Source organism: Echiichthys vipera, assembly GCF_963691815.1.
Source record: "Echiichthys vipera genome assembly, chromosome: 8".
NCBI lineage: Eukaryota > Metazoa > Chordata > Actinopteri > Perciformes > Trachinidae > Echiichthys > Echiichthys vipera.
In genome coordinates, this window is record NC_139833.1 from 29,595,777 (window position 1) to 29,607,823 (window position 12,047).

The following is a 12,047-nucleotide window of genomic DNA, read 5'->3' on the forward strand; positions in this document are numbered from 1 at the left end:
CTTTTTTTACTGAAAAGAACAAATGAGTCACCTTCCCCCTTATCCATGTGAATGTATTTCATCTGTCATGTGTCTTGAAAATCATGACATCATATAGAACCCTCTCACGGCGCATCCGGCTCTAAAGCCAGAAGCATAAAAACATGGCACCTGGTCTTAAAGGGCTATAAACACATCTATTGCATCCCTTCTTAGGCTACAGATGTTTGCTCAACTACAGCTTTGTCTTCTATCAACAAAACTGGACCTTTCATCTCCATGGTAACCTGTATGTCTTTCTCTGTCTCAGTCTGATCTTCCCTGGAGTGAGGCTCTCCTCAGATGCCCAGTTCAGTGACTTCCTGGATGGTCTTGGCCCCGCCCAGCTGGTCGGACGACAGACGTTGGCTACTCCACCTATGGGTGAGAACAAGAATCCTTTTATTCAGTACATGTTCATGACACATCGGTAATCCTCGGATTTGAATAGAAATTAAAATTTGAATAAAGCAATGTCACTTAGATGAATGTATCTTTATTTAAGTAAATTATATAAATATATACATACATATATATATATATATATATATATATATATATATATATACCTTACTAATTTATCTAAACGTATATCTTATATGCAGGTGACATCCAGATCGGTATGGTGGACAAGAAAGGTGCACTGGAGGTGGAGGTCATCAGAGCCCGTGGCCTTGTGGGAAAACCAGGTTCCAAGTCACTGCCAGGTAATTTAAGCTCTAATGCTGTTGCTATCACTGTTATCATCTTATGGCTGTGGAATAACAATAAGAGGTTGTGCATATTGTAACATTTTCTTGGTTCTTTCCTCCCCCCCTCTCCTCTCTTCTCAGCACCATATGTAAAGGTCTACCTTTTGGAAAACGGAGTCTGCATAGCCAAAAAGAAAACAAAAGTAGCAAGAAAAACCTTGGATCCTCTATACCAGCAGCAACTGCCGTTTGAGGAGAGTCCAGGAGGGAAGGTTTTACAGGTAAGAGAGATCTCCCAGGAGTTAAAGCAGAACCTCAGGATCAATCTACTAAAACTCTTCAATTGTGATCTCTCATCCTGTGTTCTTCTCCGCAGGTCATCGTTTGGGGCGATTATGGGCGTATGGACCATAAATCATTCATGGGAGCAGTTCAGATACTGTTAGATGAGCTGGACCTGTCCAACATGGTGATTGGCTGGTTTAAGCTCTTTCCTCCTTCCTCATTGGTGGACCCTACTCTGGCCCCACTGACAAGAAGAGCTTCCCAATCCTCACTGGACAGTTTCTCTCGATCATAGCAGCGTGTGGACTGATAGCGTTGTTGTAGCAGCCAGTGTTGCGATTACAGGTCACAGCCCCCCGGTTACACTGCATGCTTGATGTTGTGTCTTCTGAGCCTGTTTCTAGGGGTGCAAACGTGATCCTGTGTTTTGAGCAAAAATGTCGCACACATTGTGCACGTGGCGAGACGCGTTGCAAGCGCCTGGCGGCCAGGATTGCCAGGTGTTGTTGTTGTTTGGAGGAAGCTGGAATGAACTCCTTAGCACGAGGAATACGTCAGTTCCAGGTTTTCATCCAATTCGAAGCCATGGGGGTCAGTACTGGGAACAGCTAAACGAGTTCTACTGAAGCCCTTTTCGAATGAATAATAAATGTTTTGCTTTCATTTTTTTAATTCTTTCTTTTTCTTTTCTTTTTTTTTAATGTCGATGTTCTTGTATCTGAAAGGGGTGACAGTGTTTCTAACCAGATGATTGGTCATGCCACGCCAACAGACCTAGCTGTGTAGATGGAGTTTTGGAGACCATCACTTTGGGTGAGGTGTGTCCCAGCTTGTATCCACACTCCCTCCAAACCCCAAAAGAAATACCCTGCATACTCTAGGTTTAAGTACTGAATCAAACTGTACTGGCAAGTCACCAGAAATACTTCCAAGTTAATCAGAGGCAACATTGAAGTGGCTACCACCAACACTCCAGAATATACAGTAATGATCCAAACCCCATGAAAAGATGTACAATCTACCATCATTCTTTCTCTGTTGATATATTGTATGAAAATTTAATGAGAAAAAAATATTTTTTTTCCCTTTTAGTTCATTTGCATGGACACAAATTTAGCTGAATTTAAAAAAAAAGAAAAGAAAATTATTTTCTTGAGGCTGCAACTTGCAAAAAAGATGAAGAAAAATAAAACAGATCAGCCATTTTCAACAATTTATATTATTTTTAAAGATAAATTTCACTAGTGCATGGTTTTCAAGGGGAGTGAATGCAACATCGGGATAAAAAAATGACATTGTTTATCATTCTTTAGACCATTCATGAGTCTGTGTTTTGCAGACATGCAGATAAGGGAAACTTAAAGGAAGCTATCGGAGCTATCTAACAAAAAATGTTTATGTGACAAAAAGTGATAATGAAAATAAATGTAAATGATTTATTTCATTGTAAAAGGCTCATGCCTTATAAAGATAAACATTATGTGCAAATTGTACATGTTTCTCTTTTTCTTCCTTGTCCCGGGGTACTTCAGGGTACTATTCATTGCTACCATTGTTCAGTCCCCTGATATTGTCCAGATTTTAGGACTGTTGGTTACTTTGCAGTTCTGTATCGTTTCAGTATGTATTTTATTTTGGATTTGATTTGTTTAACAAGCATGTTGAAAAGGATTTTCTGCAACATGGCTTGGGCACACCTTACAGTAACTCAGCATGTTTTGATAAAGATGATATTTGGAATTTTTGCAGTTTCTTGTACAGTGCATGTCAACTTCATTACTTTTCTCCCTCACCTTAAATTGAACTCAACAGCAAATTAGTTCTTGGTCTTCTGCGGCCAATTATTGAAGTTTTGACAAAAACATTCCACCCCCAAGGTCATATTTTCTTTCAGGTTTTTGAGGGGAAAAAAAGTGACAAGGAAAATATTTTATATTTAATGGAGGTTGACGAAACAGTTGTGATTGCAAGTGTATTTTATTTCAGTATTGTTGACGAACATGCAAAAATAATCTGTATTGGTACAGCAAGAGGTCTATACCTAATCAAGAGGCAGTAAACATGCAGGAGGTGTATGTTGCTGTGGATCAATTTTACAGGCACTGTTAGTGAAGAAGAGCTAATCACAAGTTCAAATAACAAGGGATATTGCCACAGAAAATGTTTTTTTTTCTTGTTTTAATGAAAATGAAATTAATTTACTATATTTTTGTTAGTTTTATTTAAAAGCCAAGACCAGTTTATTTTTTATTTTCTATTTTTAGTAATTATACATACTTCTCATGTCGGGGAAGTATAAGAATCTTATAGTTGCAGTATGTCTGAATGAAATTGAACTGAGGCATTATTCCTTTTCCATATGATAATGCGTTTTAATGTCCAAGAAAACCTTGTGGCGGTAATGAGCTACAGTATATATTTTCATTTTCATTTCCATTGTACATACCTTTAGATGTCAAAATTTGAATAAACAAGCTAACATGAATAGATCGATAGAGTCTTTTGGAACAGGAAAAATGCCTCATGTGATGACAAAGACATATGTTATTTATCCTTTTGAATGCCTTTTCATTTTCTCTTTTTGGTGCAATGTGTTAATGCCAAGGCTATGTCTTGGTTAAGTATGGTTGAGTACAGAGATTTATGTAAGTTATTTTTCAAATTAAAAATAAAAAAATTGATATTACACTAATGCCAAGAGTCGGGTGATGATACGATTAACACACACACACACACACACACACACACACACACACATACACACACACACATGTTTTCTATAGAAACTGCAGAAAAGTATGTATGTACTCTTAAAGGGTGCTAGTGCTAGTATACATGTTTATGTTGGGAGGCTGGTTAGAGACCCATAGAAAAAAGAATTGTCAAAATCGACACAGCAGAGGAATCCTGACTATTAGGCTCTAGTATAATAACATCCATAATGCATCCTACAGGATCTTTTGTCCTCCACCAGGTGAAGGCCCCGGTCAACTCCATGTCCCACTTTGTCTCACGGGGTTTATGTCATAAGTATGGACCCTGGTGAATCATCAGTTCATATTCTCAGACTTTATACAAGTGACCGTATGGTACAGCATGTTCAAATGATGATTCAGTCATCTATAGGAACTAGGCCTGAGTGTTAAATAGCTCCATTTATCAGACAGAAAGGATCATTATTCTGTAATATAGGCTTTTCACGGTGAAGCTGCTGACATCAGGACGTCAATCTATAATACATACACATACAAACATGACCTATACACATGCATTAAAGTTATAATCCCTAAGATTTTCCTCTTGTCATTTGTCGGTTAAGCTACTATCTATAAAATAGGGAGTTTTAACAATGGTGATTGATCATATGACCCACTAATGAAAGCACTTGTATTTGCTGCTTTGCCCAGAAATACATTCAAGTGTCTGTGGAGACATTCCCGCCCAAAATTCAAATGCACACTCTTATTTTTTACGCTGTTCACGTCAGTCAGCAGCAGTTGATCTGCCCAGGTGGAGCTGGTCACTGATGCGTATTCTGAGTTTCATTGTAATTGTAAATCAGTAACTTCCAACTTCTGAGTCAGGCTCGCTCTAATGTGTCTGGCAGGCACAGGTCCATCTCATTACTGCTGACTCATAATGGAGGATCAACAGACAGAGAAAGAAGAGCGTTCAACTTCCAGTCCAAAGAAAAAGAAATGAAAGACGAATTGACTAAGTGAAGAGGGGCAAATAATCATGAAGCATATTGACCATGAACGTGACGAGATGGAGGGCTCTGAAAGAACAGATTTACCTGCAGTTACATTTTACAAACAAAGAGGCCGCTAGAAACAAAGTATCTCAAATCTTTCGGTAATAACTTTAAATGGAGAGATGTCAGAGCACTGGGTAGCCCTACACGTCAAACATATGATGTTACAGTCGCTTTTACAAACACAGGGAACAAAACTACATGGTTAGATTTGGCCAACGAACCGCGATCTCCTGGGTGAAAGTCTTGTCTATATGGCCCATCCACCACTCCAACCTGGAGCACTTGCTCTGAGTGTCTATTATCACCACAGTGATATACTTCTGAAAGCTTTGGGCCTTGACACAATAAAAGTATTTGACAACATTGGATATGGAGGCACACATCAAATACAAATATTTCATTAAGAATCCAAAGCAACAAACTGTAAATAACTGATACATCAATGGTCATCTTGAGGGTGAAGTATCCCTTTAAGGTGTATCTAAACATATTCATACATTACTGGCATATAGCCTTGCAAACCTCAATAAAGTACAAAACACAGGCTCACACTGTCAAAATCCTGCCCCCTCTTAGTCTGCTTGCTTCTGCTTTTGGTTTAAAAAATAGTGATGACTGGGAGATGACAAATCACTGAGGTTTGAGGGGACAGAAGAGTTCCTGTTTTAGCTGTATTTAAGAAGACTGCAGACTGCATGCATAAGAATAGATGTCAAGCTCTACAGAGTGGGTTTGTACTTTGTGATTTCATTACATTAATGTTCATATTCACATGTATACTTCAGTGACCAGGATGCTACTCTCATGGACTGCAATAAAACAGAGCGTCAAGGACAGTGGTCTTCTGGCTGTGGATGTTTTTATAACTGGTAAAAGGGATGACTTTGGAAGAACTCTCCTTTTCCTCTTCACCTGTAGCTTCTGCAGCCTCCTGCTCAGCTCCCTGCTCCTCCTCTACCTCCTCTTCACCCTAAACTATGAGCTAGCAGTGGCTGGAGGGATTACTGGCTGCTTTGGGACACTACTGACAGTAGCCCTCTTCCTATCGAAGAGAGTAAGGTGCTTAGGGACTTTATTTGTGATCTCTATTTTCATGAAGAAGAGTCGGAACCTGCTCCTGACCGCTGGGACCAGTTTAGTGGTTCTTAGAAATATCCGCAACACCTTGGAGAACATCACTGGCCTGGTCAGGAGTATGATTTGCAACCTGAAGGCCAAGAAAACAGCCATCATTGCTCCATTCAGTAACTATGTGAAGATGTTGAAGTGGCTGGGGAACATGCTCAAGGGGGTTACAGACTTAGGGGTGCTGAACCTTGACTCCCAACTCAAGGTTTCACCCAGACTGGAATCAGAACAATTCAGGGAGAAACTCAGTGAAGCAGAGCGGAAGCTGAATGACACTGTGAAGTATGTACAGACTCTTATGAATACAGTCTCCTCTGTGACCGATAAGATTTTTCCTGCCATCAGCTTCCTCGTACTCGTGATGTTTATAATGCTGCACATAAAAAAATACTGCAACGACATGAAATACCAAAACAGGTTCATGAGCAGCAAATTTGTTAGTTTTGACGAGAAGCAGAAGGCGGAAGGAAAGCCTCACGTCCTCCCCCTCACACCGGAGGAGGAAAAGCTGTACACCACTGTCCCCTCAGCCAAGCCCAACACCAGAGAGGGGAGAGCTATGCTGAAATTCGGTGTCCCAGTTCTCTCTCATGTTTTATATTGGGTCATATTTATAACTATGGATGCCTTATTGTACTGTTTTGTCAATGTTGTAACAACAAAGTTATCAGAGCTGGAACCATTCCATGTCCCGTTGCTGATGAGCATCAAAGTGAGTATGTTTGTGGAAGACCTACTGATACATTTACAGTTCTGTTCCAGTCAGACAGCCACTGAATATATATTCATTTATCTTCTTAGGGGATTGCAACTTTAATAGGTATACCACTTGGTGAGGAAAACCATCAAAAAGACTTTTCCTACTATGTGACCCTGTTTGAGAAGAAGTGTCTTCATAAACCCAAGCTGCTGCTCAATAACTCTGTGGTGCCTCTGGCTGCCACCCTGCTCATTCTGCTCATTATGGCTCTGATGGCAGCCAAAGTGGCCCAGGTCAGGCTGATGGTCTGTGAGCGATTCTTCTCCACCGCTACGGAGGAGAGAGTGGAATACCTGCATGCCAAAATCCAGAGGAAGAGATTAAAAAAGAGGAAGGAGAAAAACAACTGTGGCCTGGCATTGCTCTATTTTAAGGTATGCATGCTGTTTATCGCTAGTTAAGTTTATAAATCTCTGTGTATAATGTAAAGGGATGATTTGTCTTCTCTTTTCAGCCATGTTTCTGGTGTCCACTGCTCTTCAGGCCTAAAGAGGGTCCACAGAGTCTTGTGTGAGGAAGTTATTCTTTCTGATGCTTGAATAAGAAGCAGATGGAAAGAAAGTGAAGACTACAGATTCTAAACGTCAATGGTGAATGGAGCCGGAGATCGAACCGCCGATCTCTCGAATGGAAAATGACCTGCTCTTCCTCTGATCCACAGCAGCCCCTGTGATCACAGCATAGCTTTTTAATTCAACATTAACCTTTAGGAAAAAGTCCTCATCCTCATCCTCATCCTCATCCTCATTGCACAAAGGTGGAGATAACTTGTCCTATAATACTAGAATCACTGATCAACCCTCAAAGTATCTCTGGAGATCCTTCAGCTACAGCAGTCAGGTTTAGACCTGGTCCAATAACTGCTGCAGTTTCAACAACAACTATTTTTGTATATCTGTTCAGGGCTTTTTGATGCTGTTGACTGTTATATTCCATTAAATAAGCTGCTTTCCATTATCATTGTTTATTCCATTTACAGATGATTCACATCACATCATTCTGGTAGAGTAGAATGTTGTAGTTTGGTACTGACTGATTTTGAAGTTTATCGTGTGTATTCTCTAGGAGGAGTTTGTTAAAGTATTACGTGCAAATCTCAGAAAATGGCCACTAAATTCAAAATGGCTAACTTTCTGTTGAGTTTACGTTATGCTTTTCTGTTTGTTTGGAAGAGGTCTATATGCCTACCGATTTGGGTAAATAAAGGTCAATCGTGATCTCTGGTTCTAGGAGGTGCTAGCGAGCCATTTTGCCATGCTATTTAGGAAACCAATGAAATTGAGCTTGAATTTTGTGCAAAGTTTGGTGAGTTTTTGAACATGATAAAGCCCCCCAAAAGGCAATTAATTTATAAGAAAAAGAAAAAGAAGAAACAAACAAACAAATTCAATAGGTCCCTCACTGACGTCGTCAGTGCTCAGGTCAAATAAAAACATACTGCTCTAAACACTATGCTCCATTACTTACTTGTACCTGTACTCATTGTTATTCAGCAAGTAGTTAATTGAGTCAACAATATATAACTTAACTGGTCATGGTAACCATGGAGAATAGTTTATAGATGGAACACTTACACACAAATAATAAACAATTTCAGACCATAAATCTTTAGGTTATAATTCAGTTCAGTTTAGCTTCAATTAATACTCAACTAGACATGCCGTTTTATTTGTCAGGGACATTAATTACATATTACATATTATTATGTTCATTATATAACAAGAGAGCTGACAGTGTTCCATGATAAATATACCACAAAATGGGAGCATAATCCACAAGATAACAGAATATACCATATTTAGGATCGACGCCACAGTAATGACAACTTATCAAAGGCTATATGAACAAGACTTTGAATCCATACAAGTTTCAGGCTAGTTGAAATAAGTAACTTGTCTTTCATTTTGTCATATTTGTACCCAATATAAGCTTCTAATTATTGATTCACCATAGCAGTTTACAATGTTATTCGTAAGTACCCTACAGTGTCTGTCTTACATAATAGATCATAGGGTGCAAAACAGCTTCTAATAAGCTAAAATACAGAGGAAGGCATTCATGTGTAATGCACCCCTGCAGTGTCGAACACTGATATCTGCTTACATAATCTAAGACAGATGTCCCATACATGTGCAGTGAACAGCACTGTCCTCTTTCTGCTGTCACTGTGCTTAACACCACATACAGGTGTAATAAAGAGGTACCATGCGTTACTGTTTTCTTATTCTCTGCACATTTGCTTATTTCACTTCTTTCGCATCAATATTCCATCCAAAATAGGGACGCACCGATACCACCTTTTTAAAAAACAATATGATACCGATACTTGGATCTGAGTACTTGCCGATACCGAGTACCAATGCAGATCCTTCTATTACACAAAAACACATTTGATTAAGCAAAATACAATGAATTGAAAGACAGGTTTTATTTTCTTCTCTGCTTGTTACAACAAATAATGATAAATTAGATAAAAATAAATATTAATAAATGACTGTAAAACTAACATTTCAAATGAAAATAAGCATTTTCTGTGAAATTATTCTTCAGCTTTTAGATTGACAAACTATGAATTAACCTATTGCAGAGTGTCCACATTTGAATCAAACAAAATATAAAACTTCAGTCAGCATGTAATGGTGTGGTCTCTGAACTAAACTTCTTTTGAGAAAGTGAGGCAGGTTATTTTTGATGAACAGAATCATCTCTGCATGATCAGCTGTGAGCCTGTTTTTGTTTTCACTCACATTTGTGACACTGAGCAGAACAACCTTTCACCGTCAACACTAGTGCAAGGGGCTGAAAGGTATCTCCCTGCCAATTTAGCCAGAGATGGGAATTGCACTTTTTTAACTATCCAGTATTGTAGTGGTTTGTCTTCCCATGAAATCGCAGCCTCTCCAAGATATGTCTCTACTTGTACACTTGAATCTACTTCTCCAGCAGAATCCACTGGTGAGCCGTCAGAGTATCAGGGAGTCCGTATTCAGACACAAATATTCCCAGAGCCAGTTTCTGCTCAATCAAGGACTGTGTCATGTAAAACGTGCTGTTCCAGCGGGTCTGTACGGTCTGCTCCTTGCTGGAGCCGCTTAACAGGCTGGTTGATCTCTAATTGATTGTCCTCAAGCCGGGAGTTGGCTAGAGTAGAATGTTTCAAATGCCCAACTATTTTGCGGCCAACAGCCACCACATCAGTAACACTTCTCTGTGACAGAGGGCCCTAGTGAACCACCAGCCGGAGGTCTTCGGAATGTTCCAGGTCTGGAGTATGGTGTGCGAGCCCCGGAACGACTTTGCATGTAGTGTGACGTGCTGCAGCATTAACTCCTCATCTATCCACTGCACCGTTAAACTGAGCAGTGACATCAGGCACACACTGCTTGTCCAAATGTCTGTGGTGAAACTTAAGACTGAAGACTTATTGACCTAACCTGACTATTGCCAGATGACTTTCATTCCGTCTTGACTCCGCCTAGCTCCACTCAACCATCTGGGATTGATCCATTGCAGAGGGATTTCAGGGTCTGTAAGAGATGGTCGAGCCAATCAGGACCGCCGGGAGGGGTTTTATAGATGTGACGTAGCAGAGAAACATCTGTTGTGATTCAGACAACAATGGCGGCTCACATCGAGGAAGCAGACGTGAACATGGATGCTGCTGCTTCATCCTTGTTGTCCATTCTAGAGAATCTTTCTTCTTTAAAAGAACACCAGAGAACGGCTCTGAAGGCTTTTGTTGGTGGAAACCATGTCGGCAGTTCTGTTTTTTCCCTGCGTCACTCATCAGCGTCCCAGGTTGGTTTCGAGGTGAGTGGTTGAAGTAGCATGTCAATAAAAGATGACTGACAAGTGGTTTATCCAATTATATGCAAGGATTTCTGATAAAGCCCAGCCTCCTGAAATCCCTTTCCTATGGAGCGATCCCAGATGGATGAGGGAAGCAAGGAGGAACCAAATCTGACGAGAGTCAGGTTATTATTCACCATTTTATCATTTATTTCACATCCTCATAAAGTTTTGGCACCATGACATCTGTGATGTAGGGGCGGCTGGAAATCTCATATCGTGGCTCAGGTGTACTGAGAAGACGACGAAATCCTACATACCCTCTGTAATTTTAACTGCCCCTGGGTTTTCTCTTCACATTTTTTCTCACTTCAGTCAAAGTTGGTTGTTGTAGCATTAGCAAACTCGGTATACTCACGTTGATGATGTTTCCTCAGATGTTTTATCAAACTCCTCGTATTGAACGACGTACTCTCCTTTCCTCCCCTAGAGACATTTCCAGTACACAATTTGCATTCTGCCATTCTTCTGTCATCTTTGCATATTTTGAAATGAGCCCACACTGCTGACATTGTTATAACCGCAGCCACCAGGTATTTTTTAAACCTGCCAGTCTCACTCCTCACCTAAACACACTGTTTCTGATTAGCTCGACATCTCCCCCCTAACCGCAGATCTAAATAAATACAACAAAGATGTAAAGCCACCCTCCGATGGCGGTCTTCATGCAGAGCAATTGCATGCACTGGTATCGGTTCTTGGTATCGATGTACTTTAGCGAGTACCAATATGAGTATATTACAACAGGACTGGCCAGATACATGCCAGTATCGGTATCGGTGCATCCCTAAAAGTATACTATTGCTGTTTTTTAGTCAATGAATAGCTTATTTATTTTGATGTTCTTTAAGATTGCTTGTTTATTTCACTAAGATTTTTCATTTTATTGTTGTGTTAATTCAAGTTACATTCCATGTTACTTGAATTAAATCAAATTGGTATTGAAAATCAAATTGGCAGTGGAAAAAAATATTTTTTTTTGTTTGTTTGAGTTCATATAGCAGCATCCTGACTTGGGCATGTAATAGAGACACCTCCCAGCGTTCACCAACATTTTTTGTGTGTGTGTGTGTGTGTTCCTTCATTACCAGCTGCAACACAATTTTCACCTTTTGAGTCTGTGTGTGTTATCATGGCAAAAGAGTGGTCCTGGAGACAGACTGTAGCAGGACAGAATTTGGCACCAAAAAAGCATCACAACCGTGCAAGGTATCTTCCCAAAACATTACACGTGTGTGGAAGTTGAGATCAAAATGAAGGCCAAAGTCAAAAATGGGTGTGGTCCGAGCAAGGCATCAGAAATAAGGGAAGTAGGATGTAGAGAAGGGGCCATTGGCCAACCACGTTACGCCAATGGTGTTGCATGATTTGGTGTCCAAGCTGGAGTGATCCCATCAAATGATGGTGTTTACTGTTAATATTGTTTCACATGACTGTCTTCACCGTTTTCACCATAACACAGTGAGTGATGTTATGTGCATTATGGGTAAAATACTCCCCGCTGTAAAAGTACTATAATACAAGGCATTATTCAGACTGAAGACCAGTCAGGACATAC

General features: G+C 40.0%; 2 protein-coding genes across 6 annotated transcripts in view; both read left to right on the forward strand.

Moving 5' to 3' along the window:
* The window catches only part of rims2a (regulating synaptic membrane exocytosis 2a), a gene marked incomplete at both ends in the record, with an annotated part of 185,209 nt that extends 183,919 nt beyond the window's left edge, over positions 1-1,290 (forward strand). For all 5 annotated transcript variants that reach the window (XM_083918612.1, XM_083918610.1, XM_083918613.1 and 2 more), the window contains 4 exons: positions 290-402; positions 624-725; positions 852-991; positions 1,087-1,290. In XM_083918612.1, the coding sequence (XP_083774738.1) occupies positions 290-402; positions 624-725; positions 852-991; positions 1,087-1,290 (559 nt within the window). The remainder of the gene's footprint in view (positions 1-289; positions 403-623; positions 726-851; positions 992-1,086) is intronic.
* A 4,255-nt stretch (positions 1,291-5,545) lies between these two features.
* Positions 5,546-7,154, forward strand: dcstamp (dendrocyte expressed seven transmembrane protein; the record flags this gene model as incomplete). The annotated part of the gene is made up of 3 exons (XM_083919065.1): positions 5,546-6,592; positions 6,682-7,014; positions 7,095-7,154. The coding sequence occupies 3 exons, from the start codon at positions 5,546-5,548 to the stop codon at positions 7,152-7,154; spliced, it is 1,440 nt and encodes a 479-aa protein (XP_083775191.1).
* Between the last annotated feature and the right edge of the window lie 4,893 nt (positions 7,155-12,047).